Source organism: Pelodiscus sinensis, chromosome 4 (assembly GCF_052426305.1).
Source record: "Pelodiscus sinensis isolate ZL-2025 chromosome 4, ASM5242630v1, whole genome shotgun sequence".
NCBI lineage: Eukaryota > Metazoa > Chordata > Testudines > Trionychidae > Pelodiscus > Pelodiscus sinensis.
The window spans coordinates 131,231,937-131,253,303 of NC_143055.1; the positions used below are offsets into that span (position 1 = coordinate 131,231,937).

Below are 21,367 nucleotides of genomic sequence, written 5' to 3' on the forward strand. Positions count from 1 at the left end.
GAGCAAGCTTCCCAGGCTGAGCACAGGATCAGATGCCCATCTGATGGACTGTATATGACTAGCAATCTCAGACTACAACCCAGACTTCAAGACACTGGCAGATACTGTTCAGTCACAGGTGTCACACTGACTGTTATTGGAAGAAAAAATATAATTATCAATACTTGATTTTAGATTTAAAAAGCACAGAACAAAATGTATTTTTGTAAATGCTGCATTTGACATTTAAATAGCATGAATTAAACAGACCATTTATTTCATAACTAAAACCAAGTGACTTTAATTTTATATATTGCATAACTTAAACTGCTTAACAGTCTATAAGGGCTGGGGATAGCAAGTGATGGACAGGAGAATAGAGGGTGCGGCTTCAAGGAAGGGGTGGGGCAGGGCAGTAGATCTTCACCTGTGCTGAGACTTAAGTGATCTTGGGTGTGTAAAGGTTGGAGACAACTGGTCTAGTCCCCCCTCCTGTCGTGTAAGCTGATATAATTAATAAAATATAGAAGTGGACTGGAAACTATAACATGTAACAGTTTCCCTTTATGGCACTAGCACTATCATAAAAATAACAGACTAACATTATAATACTCTTTTGAATATGGAAATAACCAAGCACTCCTTAAAACATGTTGACTTAGAAATAAATATAACCTCTAGAAGCACCAAATTGGGCATATTTACTAACCAGGAGAATATACTCAGTACAGTTACACAATTTGGGCACTTTACATGTAAACTTAAAGAATCTGATTGCAAAATGGTGTGTAAGAATAAAAATGTAATAGGAACACTTGAGACAAGTTTTACCCTACTTAGCAAATAATAAAAGGTGGCTACTCTTTAAAACATGATCTGCATCTACTCCTGTCTGGACAAATTCTATTTAAAATAAACCACATTTAATTTTTGTATGAAATAAAACTACCTTAAGTGTGAAACACAACAAAATTATCCAAACATTTTTCATCTAAAATTCATTTATTAAACAAAGGAAATATCCATAGTGAATTGAACAGATCAATTCTAGTCATGATCTTCAAGGTGCTAGAACGCTTTCATAACCAGTTTTTTTACTGAAAAGAGAAAACAAGTTTTTCTGCTTTGTCAACTCTCGGTTTTGCAATAGCGAATGAACTAATCACTGAATCAAACTAGCTCAATAAACCCAAGTGCTAAAAACATTCTCTCTTCACCAGCAGAAGATGCCACTGCTGATGTAAACGTGGGCTGGATGCTTACGCGGCAACTTGTACTAGTGAACTGGTAGAATTTCTTTAAAAGTTGACACGTTCTATTTAATTAGTTATTTAAATAGGCTCTGATAAATTTAGGCCCTATCAATTTTATTTTAAAAGTATATTTAAAACAAAGCCTCTTTAAAGGGATCACAGTTCCAATTTTAATAAAACTCTCCTACCCCAGACAGGAAGGGTCTTGGGGGGACAGGCATTGGGAACAGCAGTGTTCCCCTTCCTCAGACACTGGAGGGAGACTCACCTGGGTCCCAAGCAGGGCTGAGGGTGTCAGGACACAGCACAAGGGGGCTGGGTTCCTGGGCAGGTGTGTGGTGTGGGGAGGGTTCAGGGCCTGGAGAGGAGGGGGATTGTTTAGAGAGCCCGACAGGAGATGGGAATCCAGCGGGAGAAGAGGAGGCAGGGTCCCAGCAGGGTTGCAGTGGGCCTGGGGGGGGGGGGCGGGGGTGCTGGGCAGAGGCTGAGCTGGGGGAGGTAGCAAGGGGAGGGGCATTGCCAGGCAAGGGGGGTTCATGAGCAGGGGAGGGGAAGTTGCAGGAGGCACATGGGGGTGTGGCTGGCCGGAAGGGGCTGCTCCGAGCAGAGCTTGACTGGGGGGCACGTGCTGGTAAGCTGTGCCCCTACCCCGCACGAGGAGGCTGGGTCAGCACGGGGGCACTGAGGGCTGTCCTCTGGGTAGAGCGCCCTGCCCTGCCCCGCCTGCTCTGAGAAGGGAGCTCCTGCCTGACCGGCCTCCTCCCCCTGTGCAAGGGCAGAAACCTCCAGTGAGGCAGCAGCACCAAACACAGGCTGAGGCCTGGGAGGCTACCGGGCTCGGTGACGCTACAGCCAAGTCCCAGGCTGTCGCGGGGCACAGCAGGAGGGATGCGCTTTGTGTAGAACCCCGGCCTCCCTTCCCTTTCCCGGGCACCGATAGCTCGCTCTGCCCCTCCCCTGCTCCCCCTGCACTCGCCACCTTCCTTCAGCCTCCCCCAAACCTGTAGCCAGGCCCCCACTGCAGGGGCAGGGGCCTGAGCTCCCTACCTGTAGGCTACTTGGTTTAGCTGCAAGTAGCCTCCCCCAGTGCGGGTGGGGCTGGCCCCACTCCACTGGCCTAGTGCGGTCACACCAGAGCCTCGCGCTCACCGACTGAGCCGATGGTCCGAGAGCCTCACGTCAGGCCTTGCCACAGGCTCCATGTGCTAACTGAGCCGTTGGCCCCAGGCTCCCGGGAGCCACCATGCTCAGCTGGGGCCCCAGCCTCGGACCCCTGCTCCGTGTGACTGGCTTAGCTCAGGTTCCTGCCAGCCCCAGGCTGCCTGCCCCAGCTCCGGGCAGCTAGAAGCACCGTGGTGCTCCAGAACCAGGCTCCTCCTCCTCCCTGCTGCACTTTGCCTGGAGCAAAACCCACAGGTGGGCAGCACCCCTCCCCCAGCTCAGCAGGTGGGGGGCTCAGCAGCTCCCCCACTGCCCCCTGCCCCAAGGCTGCATGCGCAGAGGTACCCAAGCCAGCCCCAGATCTTCCCCACGGGCCCCCTCTGCCTGCCAGGGAGGGGCAGGGGTAAGGGAGCCGGGGGATGCCCTGTGGTGCTGCCCTGCCACTAGACTGGGGCCTGTTTGGGTTTTTCCTCCAAAACCTACAGCCAGGGAAGCCTCGTGGTCCCCCAAGGGGCCTCCGCAGCAGCCTGGGCCCTTCCGGGAACAGCATGGGGCCGGAGCAGGCAGGGAGCCTGCCTTAGCCGCTGCCCGGTGGCACTGCCAGCAATTGAATGCTGCCCTGCAGCAGCCTGAGCCCCCAGCCCCAGCCTAGAGCCCCCTCCCCCACGGCAAACCTCTCAGCCCAGAAGCCACACCCCTTGCTGAACCCCTGTCTCAGCCTGGAAGGGTGAGGCCGGGGGGGGGGGGGGACAGAGGCCCTGGCTTGCCCTTCCGCTCAGAAAGGGCCGTAGGTGTAAAAAGGCCGGCGACGGGTTATCGTTGTGTAGCTCAGGCCCAGAGCCGTCTCTGGTGTCTCGTTAAATCGGCCCTTTCTTAGTTGCTGCTTCACACGCAAGTGCAGCAATTCCATAACCAAGCCGGGCTGGGCGCGCCCTGCCCTGTGTGATCTCTCACTGGCTCCGGGGCAGTGGGCAAGCCCCCAGTGGGACCGGCCCTTTCCTCCCCTCCCCACCACCACCCGCTCGCTGCCTCCCCAGCCCCTATGCCACCTCCACCTCCCTCCCAAGCATAGGGCAGGCCACCCCACACTCACCCTGGGGGTATGGCCCCAGTTCCCAGCCCTAGGCAGCCCCAGCCTCCCCAAATCCTGACCCCAGCTTCCCGGAAGATGAGCAGCCTGCCTTGGCCGAGGGGGGAGGGCAAGCAAGCGTCTGGGCGCGTCGAGGGAAACATCCTCCGGCGAAAGCCTGGCTGGTGCCAGGGGTTTCCACAAGGCCCCAGAACCTTCTAGAAGGCGAGTGGAAAACGACTCCCCGGACCGAGTCCCTAAAACGTGGTACTTCAAACCTCTCGCCTCGAGCCCCGCCCAAGCCCGCAAATCCAGCAGCCCCGTTCCCCCCGCTTCTGTGCAAAGCGGTGAAGGAAGGACAGGAATCGGCCGCAGCCCAGCCGTAATGCTGCTTGCAGAGGGGTACGTGATGGCAATCGTAGCTCCCGTGTCTGAGGGGCCTGTCGGAAATCCCGCTGCCGTATGCGGGGGGCTAACATTAGGGGCCATATTTAGGTTCCAAACTCTGCAGGTGCGTACCCGCCAGCGCTGCATATCCAGCATCTCCCAGGGAAGTGGCGTCAGGCTCCTAAGTCACTTGGCCCCACTCCTCAAGGTGGGCTGCCACTGAAAAGCCCTAGAGACTCTTGAACATTTTGCCCAAAGTAAGCCACGAGGAGCCTAAATCCCATGGACTTGCAAGGAGATGGAGGATCCTAAGTCACTTGGCTGCAGTTTCAGGCTGGAGCATCAAACTCTCCACCATCCCAGCTGCAGCAGGAGGCGCCTTCTGCCCAGAGGCAGGGACAGGTCCTTGCTGCCACAAGCCTGGCCCTCCAGCTGGCCGGGGCTGCTCTCCGCTAGCGTTTCGCTGCTCACGGCGGCAGGGGCCGCACCGGCCGCGGCGGGACTACAAGTCGGAGTCGCAGGGCGGGGGGCGCCGGTAGCTTCTTTCTCCCTCCAGCACGTCCATGGGGTTGCTGAAGGCCTGGGGAGCCGGCTTCTGGCGGTAGGGCACCAAGTCGGGGGACGGGACGGCGGCGGGGCCCTGCTGGCTGCTGTGGGGGTACTTGGCGGCCGCCTTCGTTCTCCTGCACTCCTTGCAGCTCTGGTGGAGGCTGAGCGCCAGGGAGAAGCCCCCGATGAGCTCCAGGCAGCTGCCCAAGTAGCCCAGCACCAGGCTGTAACCCACCTCCTGGGCGCTGGCCGCGGGGGCAGGCAGGGCGCTGAGGTAGTGGTTGTACCACGCCACGGGGATGAGGCTCATCAGCCCAGAGGCAAAGAGGATGGTCCCGGAGATGCCCGCCAGCAGGTAGTGCGGCTCCTCCTGCCAGCAGCGCACGCCCAGCGCAGCCACCACCAGCCCCAGCACCGTCACCACCAGCGAGGGGATCATCAGCCCCTTGGCCACCTGCACCGGCTGCTGGGAGAAGTAGCCGAGGTCGTCGGCCAGGCCGCACTGGCGCTGCCGGCTGCTCTGGCTCTCCTGGCAGAGGTCCCAGATGCCCTGCTGATAGACCAGGTCCGGGGGCTTGTTGGTGATGCCGCTCAGCTGCCGCCAGCAGGGAGTCAGGGTGCTGATGAGGGTCAGCAGCAGGCCGCAGGGGCACAGGACCAGCCCCACGATCATCACCGCCGGCGTCCGCATGCTGCCGCCCGGTGGGATGGGAGAGGAGGGGGCTGGCAGGCCCAGGGGCGGAAGGAGCCGGGTCCCACCTCAGGGGCGGGGGTCTGCCCCGCACAGGGCCCTCCCTCCTGCCCCACACAGCCAAGCCTCACCTGCTGGGTTTGCCAGCCCGGCCGCAGGGGGCATCGGCCGCTCGGCTCCCTCCTTGCTCCGTCCCCGGCAGAAGGAAACTGGCGGAGGCCACCGAAACTGCTGCCTGTGCAGAGAAACCCAGCCGGCTGCCAGACGAGTTCTGGGTGGTATTTATGGGCGGGGAAAGGCCGGGCAGGTGAAACAGTAACCAGGAAGGGGGCCCGGGCTGAAGGGAGCTGAGCAAAGGGCTGTGCCCGGCCCCGGAGCAAGGACCGTGATGCAGCCGTGCTGAAATCAGAGCCTGGGGCTACCTGGGCAGGAAATATAACCCCTCCCCGCCCCCTGTACCTGCCTCCCCCCGGGCACAGGGCTCTTCCAAAGCCAGCTGGAGCGGAGGCTTCCGTGCGTGACGGGCCACACCCCGGCTCTCTCCTTTTCTTCCCGCCCCGTGGGAACATTTCCTCCCCGCCTGCCTGGCGCTGGGGGGCCGGATTCGGGACCGGAGGCCTCAGCCCAAGGCCCCCCCGGCCCAGCGCGCCTGCCTAGGGCATGCACTCCGCAGCTGTGCAGCCTCCCTATTGGCCAGGGCTTAGCGCCTCCAAGAAGTGGCTTTTGTCTCCCGTCGCTAAGCGCCCTGTCCCGGGGGGCCTGTCTGGCAGACCCGGATGGGAGCCGGTGCACCGGGCCTGCGCTGAGCTCCGGGCTAACACAGCCTGGCAGCGACCTCCAGGGAGGCCGGGAGGGAGTTTGGGTGCAGAAGGGCCAGGGGTGAAGGAGGAGGGTCTGACCTGGGCCAGGGGTAGGGTGGGGAGGATGCAGGGCTGTGGGGGGGAGTTTGTACACAGGAGGGGTTCTGACCTGGGCCAGGGGTAGGGTGGGGAGGATGCAGGGCTGTGGGGGGGAGTTTGTACACAGGAGGGGTTCTGACCTGGGCCGGGGGTGCAGGAGAAGGGTCTGACCTAGGCCAGGGGTGCAGGAGAAGGGTCTGACCTAGGCCGGGGGTGCAGGAGGTGCCGGTGACCAATGGGAGCTGTGAGGATGATGTTGCTGCCCCCCACCCAGGAGCACGTCTCTGCTGGCTAGCGGCAGCTGGCCCTTGCGGGAAGGCGTGACCGGGGGCTGCTGGAGGCAGGCAGACAGCCTGACTACCCCCATGGGCCGCAGGCCGTTTTCCTCCAGCCCCAAACCGTAGGGTCCTGGTGGGCCGGAGGAAACCGTTTGGCGGGCCGGATGCAGGCCGTATTTTGCCCGCCCCCGTTCTGGGGGTTTCCTCAGCTCATCTAGAGTTGCCTAGTTTTACAAGAAGCTACGTAAAAAGCCCTGACAAAGTCAGAACAACCTAAACTTTCCCACAGACACGACTTGTCTCTACTGCTCTGTGTCCCGCCCGCTCACACGACTGCACGGCATTTACACGCCAGATGCTTTCGTGGCTAATTCAACGGGGGGAATGAGACAGGCAGGCACCTTTCAGTAACTGGCGCTGGGTCCCTTCTGGAGTTCGATGTCTGCTTTTGTAAGCAAGTCCTTTTCAAGAAGAGGGGGTTCACCAGGCAAATCCAGGGCCCAGTCGTCTGGGCAGGTGGAGAACCACTGCCCTCAGGCACCCAAGTGTGGTTTGAGCAGTGAAGCCACATTAGTCCTAAACTCTGCCCAGCTGGGAGCGGGAGGGTCGGGGTTTAACTGGATCCTCCTGTGAGCTGGCTCTGAAATGTTTAGCAAACAGGAAGAAAACATCCTCACGCAGCGCTGGGGTGTGTTTCAGTGCACAGGCAGCAGACCCAAACCTCCCTGCCCCCAAGGAACAAGCATTCTGGTGCTGGTGAGTTACGGGGGAGATTCCTAGGGCATGGGAAGGAGGCATTTCAGCCCCAGGTGGCAGCTGTGTTCTCACAGATTTAGCAAAAACTCCAGCCACAGACCTGTACACTGGAGGGGACAGATCCCGTCCCCGGGCTGCCTAGAAACAGGAAGCTGAATATTGCGTCTTGCTGGGTAGAATTCCAATGACTTCCTCCTACGGTACTCCGTTATTACATCACCACCCGCGATGGGCGCGCGCCCTAGCCGTAAGCATTTCACTTCCTTTTAAAAAAATTACAGACATGGGTCTGACCCCGTCAATTCCCTTCTCATCAACTACAAAATAAATCTCTTCTACCTCACAGCAGTTCGCCCCCTCCCACCCCCAGGTGTCATTCAGTCTCGAGATCTTATAGCCTGTTACATGCATTCAGTAGGGCTGGTATTCAGCCAGCTCTGGGGTGGAGCGCTGCAACCAGGTGGCACATCACACTGCACAGGAGGGGTCAGTGTTTATGGAGCCTGGGCTATCAGTGCACCCCCCTGCTCTGCTGGTCAGCGGCCTGGAGAACAGAGCTACCTCCCTGTTGTGGGGAGACGTGTAAAGCCCTTCCAGGCTTCCCCCGAACGCTGTCCCTCCCTGATTTCCAGCTCCTGTAGTCCCACTCCCCGCTGGCTTTCTCCCTGCTCTGCCAGCTTGGGCTGGGAAGCCCCTTTCTCCAAATCCAACCAGCATCGGGCCCAGTGCTCACGGCTGCTTGCGCGGAAGGCGCGGCCGCTGGAAACCAATGGGTTTGAGGCAAGTCCCAGCGTGCTTCCCAATTAGCCCATCCTTGCACCCTGAGAGCCCTGGGACCTTCCCCAGCACCCCGAGATCCCGGCTCGGCACAGCGGGGGGGCTGGTTCTCGCTGCCCGTGGCCCTTTCACGTGCCAGGCAATCGAGAGGAAAGTAGCATCCAAAGGCCACTTGGCACCCACTCAAGTGCAGGGGTCGGGCTCTTCCCGCACTTCAGAGAATCTCAGGTGCAAAACAAACACAGCAGGGATCAGCAAAGTCAATAGAGAGAAAGGTGCTTGGTGAGGCTCCGCCAATGAGCAGGTGCCTTTCTTCTGCCTGCCCTAGGAACATGCTGCGTCAGACCAATGGTCCAGCTCGTCTAGTGTCCTCTCCTCTGACTGGCCAGCGCCAGCTGTTTCAAAGGAGTTGACCAGAACGGGGAAATGATCACATGGTCCATCCCCTATTTTCCAGCCCCACCTTCTGGCCGTTGGAGTTTTAGGGACAGCTGGAGCTTGGTGTTCTGTCCGGGGCCATCCTGGCTAATAGACATTGATGGGCCCCACCATCCATGAATGTATCTAATCCTTTTCTGAACCCAGCTCTACTTTTGACTTTCACAACATCCCCTGGCAAGGAGTTCCACAGGTTGACTGTGTGTTGTGTGAAGACGTACTGCCTTTTGTTTGTGTCAAACCTGCTGCCTGTTGATTGCATTGGCTGAGCCCCGGTTCGTGTGTTATGGGAAGGGGTAAATGGCCCTCACTTTCTCTACCCTGCCATGATTTTATAGACCTCTGTCATTGCTCCCGTTAGGTCTCTCTTTTCCAAGCCGAACAGTCCCAGGCTTTTAAATCTCTCCCATGCCCCTCAGCTCTTTTGTTGCCGTTCTCTGTACCTGTTCCACTTGTAATGGATCTTTTTTGATACGGGGGCAGGCCTGCTGACTGGGGAGGAGGGAATAGAGGGGGCAATTGCCCTGAGATTCAAAGGGACCCGGAGCTCCTGGCAGCCGCTGCTGCTACTGCTACATACCCCAAGGGGGTTAAGGCAATCAGGTGTGATCTGCGCTGGCCACTCTGCCTACACACGGGGGCTCCCCGGAACAGCTGGTAAAGGGGCGGGGCTTAGGGCAGTCAGTTCCTAGGGCTGTCCAGATGGTGATGGGGTCTCTAGGCCACTGAGCAGGGGGTGCTGATGGCCCAGGCTACATAAACACTGACCTCTCCTGTGCAGTGTGATGTGCCACCTACTTGCAGCGCTCCACCCCAGAGCTGGCTGCATACCAGCCCTCAGAACTACATAGGACTTTGGCAGCAATTCAAAGGGGCCCAGGACAGCTGGGTTGTGGTGGGTGGGTGCCCCAAAGGCCTGATTGCCCCCCAGACCTCATGCTGGCTTTGCTCACTGGAGCTGGACTTGGCAGCAAGCCGCCCTGCTCAGTGCAGAAACCCAGGGCCCCGCCCCGTTTTCCAACAGGGAGCCACCGACTCTGGAGAGGCAGGAGCCACGCTCTGGCCAGGGGTGTGCGGCTTGCAGCGCTGTCATTGGATGGGGGCTGCAAGCGAGGCCCTTATCTCAGGAATGCTATCTTTCCCACTGGGGCAGGCCAAGGCCCCTTCCGCCTACGCTCTTGGTTAACGGCAGCCACGGCTGAAACCCTTCCCGGCTGAGGGCTGTAAACTCTTCAGGGCTGGCCGGATGGACCAGCTCCTTCTCTCAGCCCCACCAGCTGAAAGCCAGAATAACCCCCCAGAAGTCAGCCAGCAAACACAGCCCTGAATCTCCGCTGCGTCTCCAACCTCACGAGGTTCGCGCTGGGCGGACCACCCCAGCAAGGTGACGCCAGCGTCGGGGCCTGCCCCTGCGAGCAGCCGGGCCCCTCCTGGCCTGGCCTTGGCGCGATGGGCACCCAGCACATCTCACCAGGGGGGCCATGAGCCAGAAGCAGAACCCCTTGCCGATGCCTTGCCGGCAGGGACGAGGGCTGAGCAAGCGTGGAGCCTGCACGGTTACCGGTCAGGGCGTTGCCGGAGGAAACGCTGCACAACCCTGCACGCTCTGAGGTGTCGCTGCAAAGCGAAAAGCCGCCTTGGGGCACGCACGGGAAGTAACCGGTGCCCTGCCCGGCGCTGGCCGCGCGTGCAGTGTGATCGCAGGGAGCGGCTTGCAGCAGAGGTTACGGGAAGGGCGCGGATTCACCCTGCGGGGCAGTGTGCGTGAATGTCGAGCTCCTAGAAGACACGGGGCAGAGACCCAGGAGTCCAAACGACCCCGCAGGGCAGGTGGAGATGCAGACTCACAAGGCTATCGGGCCCCTGCTGACCCCGCGATCGGTGCCGTCCTTTCACGGGCTTCAGCGACATTAGACGAGACGCGGAGCAAATGGCTGAGGAAGGGTGGGGTCAGCAGAGGAGTGAATGCGCTGCCATCTGGCCAGAGGGCAAGGCAGGAGCTTGCTGTTAGCACAGGGCTGTAAATATTCACCTGTGGGCCACAGGCACTAGCCCCACTCCAGAAAACAGCCTAATTAATGCATCTGATCAGCTGGTGAGTTCCAGGGGCGCGGCTGTGGCCCTCTGCCATCAGGGCCTTGCATGTCAATTTCCTGCCGGAGGAGAAATCGGGGATGTAGATTCTGGATCCAGGCCAAGTGCAGCGTCGTTGGTTTCCTCGGCGGCACCGTGGGAGGGCGCACGAGTGACGCTGTGGGATCTTTCTTAGCCTCCCCGGCCGTGGCCAGGGAGCAGCTCTGCCCCAAGGAGAGAAACCGCCAGAGGGGCTGCAAGATTTCTAGCAGATTCGGTGCTCCCTGTCTGTCCCCACCCCCTCCCAGGCTGGGGGGTTTTGTATCCGCGCAGGGCTCTGAAGAGACGGGCTCCGCCCTGCTCCCACTGACCTCAATGGGGGCTCCACCACGCCCTGCAGCAGGAGCCGGCCAGGGCCTGGAGGGGCAAGAACACAATTGGGGGGGATTTAAAAAATGCTAGGCCCAAAGGCATCATGGGGGGGGAACCTGACACTCCTTCCCCCCTCAGGTACCAGGACGCTTCTTGCTTCTCTCCAGCCAGGTTTGTCAGCTGGTTTGTTGGCTCAGCGCGCTAGTCTGGACGTTCCCGCGCTGACCTGAAAGCCCTTTATCGACCTCCCCGTTATGCCTCGTAGGATGAGGTTTACCGGGGAGGTGGATAAAGGGCTTTCATGTCGGCAGGGGAGCGTCCAGACTAGCGCACTGAGCCGACAAACAGCTGATCAGCTGTTTGTCGGCTCAGCGCGGCAGCCATTTAAATTTAAATGAAGCCGCGATTATTTAAATCGCGGCTTTATTTCCCTTTGCCGAACAAACAAATCTACATGGCTCCGTCGATGGAGCCATGTAGTTTAGATGTACCCTAATACTCCTCTTCCCCTTGACAAACTTTTAAATATTCATCTTTGCTCAGCATCAGCTCATTCATGTTAGTGACAAAAGAGCAAGTTACCGCATAACATTTGACCATTTCTTCCAGGATGAATTAGAAAATTCTCCAAAAAGATCAGGCCTCAAGAACCAGCTAGAGACCACGCATCCGCTCTGCTGCCCTGGATAAATTTCCTTTGAAATGCGTTAGGAAGCCAGGGCATGCAATGCCCCCAGCACCTGCAGTTCCCACATCAATTTTTTTTTTTTAAGTTATAAGATCATAAACAACAAAAAAGGTTCACCTCCTTTTTGAAGGGTTATGTATCTGACTGCAAATTCTTCTTGGATCTAGATTCCTGGGCAGGGTTTGAAACCCAGACATTGGAGCACGACGATATGGAACGTGAACTGACTTAAAAGTTGTAGGACTAAATTTTTTTTCAGGGTCGACGCTTAGAGAACTGAGGAAAGTAAAGCGCAGCCCTGCTGCAGGATAGAAAACCTGTCATCTTTTCCTACTGTGAAGAAACCAGCATGAGCTGCCGCTGCCATAAATAGTGCTTCAGTTACTCTTAAAACTTTCCAGTGTTCCCCAACTTTCTAGTCTGATCTCTACACGCCGTGCCGGGTGCAGGCCGTCCGCTCATCTCCTCTTGCACTTGGCGTGGTCGCAGCCTGCAGCGCCAGTCCTGCGTGAGAAGCATGCTGCGTGCCTTGCATGCCCGTGAAATGCAGCAGGCTTGGGGCCGGGTCTCTGCAAACTGTAACTCGCCTTTCTAGGGCCACAATCCTTGGGCCCCACCAGCTGCCCTGCTGGCAAGGGGAGCCCCAGCGCAGACTCCCAGGGAAACAGCTCTGGTTGTCTGTTTTAGGGGGAAATGTGACACTTCTAAATTTGGTTTCTGTCCAATTTGGAGCCAATGGAAATAGGTTTGGAATTTCCTACAAAATGGGCATTTAACTCTTTTAGGAGAGTTTAATTTTTTTTTCCAAACTGAATGTTTTGTTATACAATTATGTGATTTTTTTTTCCATTGTATATTATTTATTTGATGCTTCTAGTACGTCATGACATGCCAGTGACTATTACAGCATGTCCGACTGTGACAAGTCATAATACGGAATAAATTGCCTGGGGGTGTGTGGAATCGCCATCTCTGGAGATATTTCAGAGCAGGTTGGACAGACACCTGTCAGGGATGATCTAGACGGTGCTTGGTCCTGCTGTGAGGGCAGGGGACTGGACTTGATGCCCTCTCGAGATCCCTTCCAGTTCTAGTGTTCTAGGCTTCTATGACCCACCACTCCTGACTCGTCATTTCACAGCTCCAGAAAGTTAAAATTGGCTCCATTTCCCTTCCCACGCAGCCGGAAGAGCAGTGAAAGGAGCCAGAGGGCACTGTGCAAACATCTGACCCGTGGCAAGTAATGTTCACCTCCTTATTCCGAGAGCTGGCACAAAGGATTCTGGGTTGTTTGCCTGAGCAGGGAAAATATGGCTGAATATTGAATTACAGGAGGAAATAGGTTGCGAACCTCTGCCTTAGAGGCTAAGCAGCTTGCAGGAGTCCATTACAATCATAGGGAGCACTTAAAGGTCTTAAATATTCTTAAGATCAATTACACCTTTGAAAATCTGGAGTAACTCTGAATTTCGGTGGTGTTACTCCGGATTCCCCCTAGCGTCTGCCACGGTTAATGCTGGCAAACAAGTCTTTGCTTTACTGCCTCTGTCGATTTATTTTTCCACATGCGCAGAACTTTCTGCCCTTTTGTGTGGGGTCTCCCACGCTGCTTCTCGGCTTGTAGCCCAGGTCAGTGTCCAGAAGGGAGCCAAAGGCTCTCGGTGGCTTTCAAGCGGCGTGAGAAGGAACAAATGCCAGAGTTTCTCCTCGGGCTAGGGCAGACGCGGGGTTTCAGTGCGCAGTCGGGAAGCTCCCGGTCTCACAAGGGAGATGTGGCAGGTGAGGCAGGGTCAGACTGTCAGCCCCACCCCAGTGTGCTTGTGTGGGCCTGCCGTCCATCGGTAACCTGACATACGACATTCAAACCGTGCCTGCCACCCCGGCTGCCCTGATCCCCAACTGGGCTTTCTCCACTAGGGTTCGCAGGAGAGCTGCGTAACTCCCCCATGCAGGGCTCAGCTGCCAGGCTGAGGATGGACAGGCGCTGACTTTTATTAATCCCCGGGGCAGGTGGAGTACGCAGGCGATAGGGCGGCTCTGGACCCCTCTTTGCCAGAACTGAGCCATTGTCTGTCTGGGTGTCAGTGTTAGGGGCGTACCGCTGGCGTGAAAACCGTGCTGTGACTCCAGCCCACTCTGCGTCAGAGTCCCACCATGCCGGGGATGTCCTGGGTCCGTGCTTTGCCGTGTGCATGTTGCTGCACGAGGAGCAATACGGGCTGCAGAGGCTGTTGTCCGGGGTGCGTTAAGGCGGCCTGGAAGGCAGTGGGTGATGTACAGGGCTTCGCGCCTTTGCCTGAGGAGATTGTGCTCACCTTGCTCTGTGTTCGCCTGAGGAGAAGCAAAGTGAAGCGATAGTGCTGCTCCCTGCTGTGTGGACGGGCTTTGCACCCCTTTGAGGTAGCCAGCTTGCTGAGAGTGCTGCATGTGCTAACCTGGGGGGGTCCCTTTTCCTGGGGGGCTCTGCAGGAACGTGTCACACTGCGGTGTGTGAACGGAGCAAGTTTTGTCCCGAGCCGGCGGAGGTTGAGTTCTCGGGTAGCTGCGCCGTTGTTGACCAGCACTGCGTGAGACTGGCCGGGCGCGGGCCTGCGATACAGACACCCCTGCTGGGTGTTGTCCCGTGACGGGCCCAGTGCCGCATGCCCCCGACCAGGGTGGGTCAGGATGAACCGCAGGGGCGTTTAGTTTCTCCTGTGGAGCTGGAACCCCGCTGCGCCCTGGTGTGAGCAAAGCGGGAGGCGAACGCCTGAGCCTGTCCCCTCACGGCCGCCATTCCCTCCCCTGGCCCGAGTCACGCTGGGTCTGTGTCCTTCGGCCGCAGTTTGTGCCAGATGCTTCCTGTTTTCCCCTCGGCCCAGGGCCTGGGGATTGTTTACAGGCCTGTGCAGCCGGGAATTCCTGTTTGTGTCCTGCCAGCCGGGGGGTTGTGTACAGCTAGACACAGGGGAGGGGCAGCCTTGCTGGGGCTAGGGCCAGGTGAGGGGGCCAGCTCCATGCTCCCCAAAGGTGCAGGGTCTTGGACCGAACAAGTGAGGGAGGGGCAGCCAGCCCCCAGCACTGCCTGGACCACGGCACGCCTCCCCCCCCCCCCCCAGCCCTCAGAGCCTCCCGGAGCGCACCACGCGGAGCTCTGGCAGCGATTTAAAGGGCCCTTTGCCCCTTTGCCCCTGCTGCCGTTCGGTTGTAAATCATTCTATGGCCTTGCCGTGCGCGGCCGCGGCGCTCCCTCCCCAGACAGCCCCGGTAAAACCCCTGCTGGCCGCGCTGCAGAACCGTCCTGTCCAAAGGACGGTGCCGGACCAGGGAGGTCCACCCTGGGCGGCTTTCTACAGTGTGTGAGCCACCAGCTGACTCAGAAAAAGCCCATGGGGGGTGTGGGGCTAGGAAAAGTGATGAGACTGCTTGGTTGAAGGGGCCTTTCTCCGCTAAACCTGCAGGGGGCAGTAGAGTCACAGGTGCGAAGGCCACTAGGGCCCGTCTGTGAGCTCTTGTAGGACCCAGGCCGGAGGACTTACCCGAAATGACGAGATCTGCTTCAGGAGCCAAACCCTCAAGGCCCCAGCTCCCCTGTCCTGCCGCAGCCACATCAGAGCCTGTGATGCGCTCCAGGTCGTCACTCGGCTGCCGCAGGTTCTAATCTTGCCTCCCCTCCCTGCTCCATTTGAAGGCGCTGGGGTGGGAGGCTGTTGGCTGATCCTGAACTTTTCCCCCCCCGTCTGGTTTCCAAATTAGCCTTCCAAAGCACGGGGTACGAAAGCCGACGGCAGGGCCCGATGCTGAGCCAACGGCCGCCGGTTTTACAAATCAACCTGAGGCATAAACAATAGGCTGAGCCGGAGCCCAGCGGGGGGGCTGCCGTGGGTGCAGAAAGCTCCCAGCAGCACTGACAGTGCAGCGCGGAAATAGGCTGCAGGGCACACAAAGCGGGGTCCTTGGATGGGGGCTCCGGACACAGGTACTGGATGGGGTGCCGAGGGAGCGACCGCCCTTGAAGAGTAGCACATGGCAAAGGAGGAGCAGAGAGCCGGCCTGAGAACGTAGCACCTCTGATCGGGGAGGGGTTAAAGCCGCAGGGATCGGCCAGAATTTCATTCCACACACTCACAACCAGAGGGTCCGAATTGCATGTCTCAACCGCAGAATTGGCTGCCCCGCTCCTGCAACTGGCTTAGAAAGCGTCCCAGGCAAAACGTGCAGCTGCTTGTCGTTCCCCACAGTCACTTGTTTCTTCATCTTGGCTTTTAAAAAACCAGACAAGAACTGGACGGCCTTGTAGCGACGCCGGAAATGAGCTAACCAGTTAAAATCGCAGGCAGGCGGCTGGAGCAGCGCTTTGCCCGTGGTGGGCCGCGAGCAGGGGGTTGCTCCCAGGTAACGGTTAACTTTTACCCATTAAGCATCACCTGCTGAGGGTGATGCTTACCAGGTCACCGGTTAATTGGTTACCGGTTCACATCCCTCGTAGCCACAAGAACTGTCTGCATGCCAGCCTGCTGCGCTCGCCGTGCCAGCTGTACTGTCCGCCCTGCCCCCGCTCGCTCACAGCAATTAGCGACAGCCCCCCCGTGTCCACAAAAGCACCCTGGTTCCTGCCCTGCTGGAGAGGCCTCACTGCCCGCCAAATGCAGGAGACCTCCGGAAGAGAACGGTGCCAGGGAAGGGGCACTCGTAGGCTGGAGAGGCTCTGGGGAGCCCCAGCACAGGTGGGCTGTTGTTTCTGCTTGTGCGGAGGGCTCCAGGTGATGGCTCCGTTGTCGGCCATGCCGTGCTCTGGAACGGCCCTGGGAGCAGGCTGCTCGCACACACACACGGGCACCTTCCTCAGACAGAGGCACCTTCCTCGGCGCTGCAGCTCAGGAGACAAGAATCTCCGTCCTACGCTGTTTGTTCGGGCCCCCGCTGAAACTGCGCTCGCGCCAGCCGGCTTGAAGCAGGACTCCCCAGGCGCTCGGTTCGGACCCAGCCGTTCCTGACACGAATGTCTTTGGGCCTCGTTCCCCAGCGCAGGCGGCGCTGTGGGATTTTGCCTGCTCCTAATGTGAAGGCTGGTTTCTTCCCTGCAGGCTTGTGCCGCGTGTCCGTGGGAGACGTTTGGGGTCATATCCCACCCTCGCTGTGCCCAGCAGGCTGAGCTGGGGAAACCCTTTTCAAAGAAAGCGCTGAGCTAGGGGCTCGGCTAGGGGCAAAGTCGAGGGACGCTTTCCCTGTTGCCGAAAGCTCGGAGCCACACAGCGCCTGGCTCCCATGGTCGCCGCACCGTGTGTACAGTGTGCTCGCCCTTCGGGCACTGCCTTTCTGGGCCGTGCGCTCTCCCTTAATCGCTTCCATGTGTGACTGGAGATCTCCTCTCTCGAGCCGTGACCATGCGACCCCTTTGAAGCCGGACACACTTCCCTTGCCTGCATGGGGGCGGCTTCATTGGGCCTCGAACGGCTCCTGACCCCAGAGCAGGAGTAAGCTGGGGTCAAGACCCACCACACTACAGTTACTTTTCACGGCCGTGCTGCTGAGTTCTCAGAGCACCGTGCAGGCAGCAGGAGGCTGAGCCAGGCAGCGACACGTACAGCAAATAACGCAGGGCCGGGGGGGCGGGGTGTGGGTGTGGGGGGGGAGTTACAGAACACAGCCTGCTTTTCCAAACTGTGTCTCGCCCAGCCCACACGCACGGGGGGGACCGGAGCAGTCAGGCCTAAGGCAGGGGAAGGCCCTGAATGGGGATTTCCAGCGCTGTCGCAGCACCATGTCATATGGGAATCGTTTTGTTTCCCAAGCAACCGGGCCTACCGATCGGGGGGCAAAGGGAGAAGTTGCCCTGGGGCCCAGTGATTCAGTGGGGCCTGGGGATTCCGGTTGCTGCTGCTGTGACTGCAGTGACGGTAGTTGGAGCCCCAGGCTGCTCGAGTCGGGCACTTCATACAGCTCTGAGGACTGGGGGGAGGGGCACCATCCCCAGGCAACCCTCAGGGCTGGCCCCGCCCCTTCCTCCAGAGGCTCCGCCCCTTCTTTCCAAGCCACGCCCCTTCTTCTTGAGGCCACGTCTCTTTCAGGACAGCAGAGCCAGCCCTCATGATTTTGTCCCAGGGGATTACATCTCTGTTGTTTAAAAATCATTCATGAACCCACATTCCAGTTTCGTGAGGGTCTTCCATTTTCACTTTTTAGTTGTCGGAATTTGCCAGCGTTTATTCCTACAGCAACAAAAACAGGTGGAAATCGATGGGGGGAAAGCTGTTAATAATTTTTCGGGGTGACTATCGCGGTTTATTTTGGAGGACGGAAAGACAGCGGGCCAAAGGAGTCAGTAGCTAGAATTCCACTCATCAGAGCATTAACGTGGTTTGCTGTAGAGCTAAAACAGAATTCAAAGCACGGTGCCGCCCTGGAGTTTAAGCAAACAATTCACCTCCAATCCCCAAAGAAACCGTTTCATTTGAATAAACAGTTTACCACTGCAGCCTCAGAACTGTTAGCCTGTGATAAATATTTACATTAATAATTGGGCCACCCCATTTGCAGTGCAAACACTCCGCTTCATCCTATTCTCCTGTTTGTTTGTTTTTGCTTTTAAACTTTTGAATTCTTCCTTGTGTTCTGATATGGATTTTGGACAGGTTTTCATTTTTTCCCTGTTTTAGTGGGTCACATCTTTAAACCATTATCTGCTGTATGGGGTAGGTGCAGGATTCCCCGTCCTGTCAGAGGCTCACGCACTTCCGAGCTTGTGTGCCCGCTGTTTGTTTATTGTGCGTTTCTTGACTGTCACATTGCCTTACTTCAACGGGCGGCTTTGCATATACACATAGACTAACGTGTGAATATAATACAAAAATCTCATGCAAGGTGTTGTATTTCCCTAATTAAACAGGCCATTTTTTTTATATATTTGAACGATGCAAAAGTAGGGTGAAAAATGCAAAAAGGGAATAATACTTTTTGTAAAGGGGGGATTTTTTTCAGTAAAAATCGATTTAGACTGAAAACGAAAGGGCTCAACGCTATCATAAAACGGTGCCTAGCGCCAGTGGAGTTGGCTGGGGACTGAGGAGAGCTGGCACTACGACTATTTCTTGCCAATGACTTGTTTTGCTGGTTATGCCTTGACTGAGTAGGATAGGCCCCATCCACGCTGTGTCTGTCAGCCGGTCTGTTTCCCAGGGGACCCCACTGCTCCTCTCCCCCCACAGCACGCGCCTGGTTTGGGGGGCGTTTCCTTTGAATGCCTCCAGGGATGTTCCTTGGATTAAACAGCAGGGCACATGCTGCTGCACATAAATCCAGCATCAGCCCGGGCTCTAAGGAGAGTGGACCCGGTTCCATCTCGCCCCAGGCCTGGCGGGTACAAGAGTCCACACCTGCCTGCTGGGGGGTTGTTTCCCTGCCCCCCAGGCCTCAGCCTGACCCAGTCAGCAGAGATGGGCTGAAGCCCCAAAGCCGGCTACCACATTCTTCTTGCAGAACATCCACTGTCGGCCTCTGTCTTTTCTCCATGCGCGCGCCCAAGTGCCCAGAGCAGGCCAGGGGAGCATCGCTGCGGGCAGGGCTGAGGGAGCGCGGGCAAGTTGGCGGCACCGGGTCTGTGATAAGCAGAGTGCGCCCGCTCCGGGGTGGTTGGGCCGGCCCCGGGCAGGAGCTGTCAGTGCCTCATAAATCTTACTGGCTTGTCACGCTCCGGCGCGGCCGCAACCCTTCAACCCAGGCCTTGCTGAGGCAAATATTTCACCACCTGATGGGTATCAGAACAGCCACAGGTCAAAAGGCCAGGGACAGCCCCTCCTGACGGGCTTCCACAGAACGGGAGCTCCCGAAGGCCGGCGAGCCCTGTTGTCCAGCAGGCTAATGTTTGGGGGGGGGGGGGAGGTGTGGCAGCGTCGCTTGCAGGGGAATCCTGCCGGGGTTGCCCCCGTCTTCCCATCCTCAGTGTTACCGGCAGGAGCTGGAGGCAGCTTGCGTCTTTCTATGGCAATTAGGGCTCTTACGTCCCGTTTAATCCGTGACCCAGTCAAGCGTTAGGTTAACCGAACGTGCAGCCAGTTAACTGACTCACCGGAATCCCGGGTCGGGGACCACTCCAGCCGGCTGGACCAGCCCCCCAGCCCCCCAGCCCCCCAGCCCTGCACACGGCTCCCAGCCCCACCTGCGGCTGCCAACTCCAGGCTCCTCCCCAGGCCACCGGCTCCTGGCCCCAACCGGGGCTGCCGGCTCCCAGCCCATGCAGGTTGGGCACCAGCAGCCCCGCACAGAGGCCTGGTGAGGCTGAAGTAGCCCTCTGCCCATGGCAAGGCTGCAGGCAGGGGGCTGCTCCCAGGCACCGGTTACCCATTACCCGGTTACCGTTACCCAGTTACTCATTACACAGTAACGGTTACCCAGTTACCCGGTACCGGGTAACCGGTAACCGTTACCCCGTTACCCCGTTACCCAGTAACTGTTACCCGGTTACCCATTACATAGTAACTGTTACCCGATTACCCAATACCCGGTAACCGGTACCCAGTTACCCATTACACAGTACCTGTTACCTGTTAACCGGTACCCGGTTACCCATTCACATCCCTAGTTGCAATAGTGCTGGTTAGCCTTCTCAGGGCCGAGTCTGCCAGCTTTGCTCCTGGGCACAGGTCCCGTTCCCCAGAGTCCTGCCTGGCAGCCGAGATTCCAACCGGGCCTTTGAAAAACCAAAATAAAAACCATTCAATGGCGGGAACAACATAAGGATACTCGTAACCTTCTCTGCTCAGCATGAGCAGGGCCAAGGCCACGGCTGGGCTCGGGGTGGGCTGGGGGACTGGAACACCCTGTGGGGCCGCTGGCCATGAGTGAGTGTCCACATCTTGGCTCTCAGTATCCTACAGTATCACAAAAGCCCCTCCCAGTCCTCAGCGTCTTGACCCTCACATGCCCCTGGGAGGCAGGGCAGCGCTGCTATTACTGGGCAGTAGCCGGAGCTGCAGACCCCTTTAAATTGCCGCTGGAGCTTTGTGCTGCACGCTCCAGGGGGCTCTGAGGGCTGAGGGGGACGAGTGCCACAGCCCAGGCGGCGCTGACGGCTGGCTGTCCTGGCCCCGCCCCTTCTTCTTGAGGCCCCGCCCCTTCTGGCCTTGCCAAGGGACCCACAGAAGCTCTTGGCCCCGCTGGTCAGACTGTTGGCGACCTAACAGGCTCAGGGTTGGCCCGTGTTCTGATTGACAACCTACCTGCCCTATCAGTGCTCACCCTCAAAGGAAACCTGCACGACACTGTCCAAAGATGAATGTAAGCTCCCAGGCTCTTCACTGTGCTAGACACTAAAAACCGTGCCCGGACTAGAAACACTGGGGCAGAGAACCTTACCCGATGGTTCCCACGTCCGGGCCGGGGACTTGTGGCAGAGCTCGTGCAGGTCGTGGCGAAACAGACGTCCAGCTGTCGACAGCCAGGATTGCAAAACCAGCCGGGATCCCGTTTAGACCTGTGCAGTGACGTCATCACCTTGTTCTGCTGAGCTTGCCCGGAGTTCTCACCGTGCGGCTCCACAAACGGTGGAGCAGCGATAAACTGTGGCCTGGGACGGTCTCTGCTGGGTCAAATCTTATCTGGCACTCCAGGGCAAGGAGATAGCAAGGGGCCGTGCTGCTTTATCGCACTGTGTGTTTCCAGAGCTGTCCTCAGGGTTCTCTGTCTGTCGGCAACATGCTACCACCTGGGGAGGCGTCTCTGGTATGTTGGTTTCCCCACAGGATGGGGGATGACAATCAGGCCGGTGAGCAGGTTGTGGCTGGCCACCTCGGTGTCTTATCTCACACGCCACAGAGGTGGAATTCTACTATGGCTGCAAGGCCACTGGTTCAGCGCCTGCCTCTCCAAGGGATTCATTCCTGCTTCTGTGACACGATACACTGTGGCCAGGTCTACCCCACTGGAGGAAGTCGATCTAAAATGCACCACTTCGTTATCGAAGGTCGCATTTCTGCAGCGCCCCCACTGCGGGAGGTCGATGGGAGAAACTCTCCTGTCA

The 21,367-nt window shown here is 57.9% G+C and overlaps 1 protein-coding gene across 1 annotated transcript; it reads right to left on the reverse strand.

Annotated features, from left to right (window-relative positions):
• Positions 1-206: 206 nt before the first annotated feature.
• CLDN23 (claudin 23) lies at positions 207-5,621 on the reverse strand. The gene has a single exon (XM_025185781.3). It carries the CDS (start codon positions 5,087-5,089, stop codon positions 4,352-4,354), a length of 738 nt encoding a protein of 245 aa, XP_025041566.3. The 5' UTR covers positions 5,090-5,621; the 3' UTR covers positions 207-4,351.
• Positions 5,622-21,367: the final 15,746 nt, after the last annotated feature.

Excerpts from the sequence above, each read along its gene's own strand:
- CLDN23 (XM_025185781.3), bottom strand. The coding sequence starts at position 5,089 with ATGCGGACGCCGGCGGTGATGATCGTGGGGCTGGTCCTGTGCCCCTGC.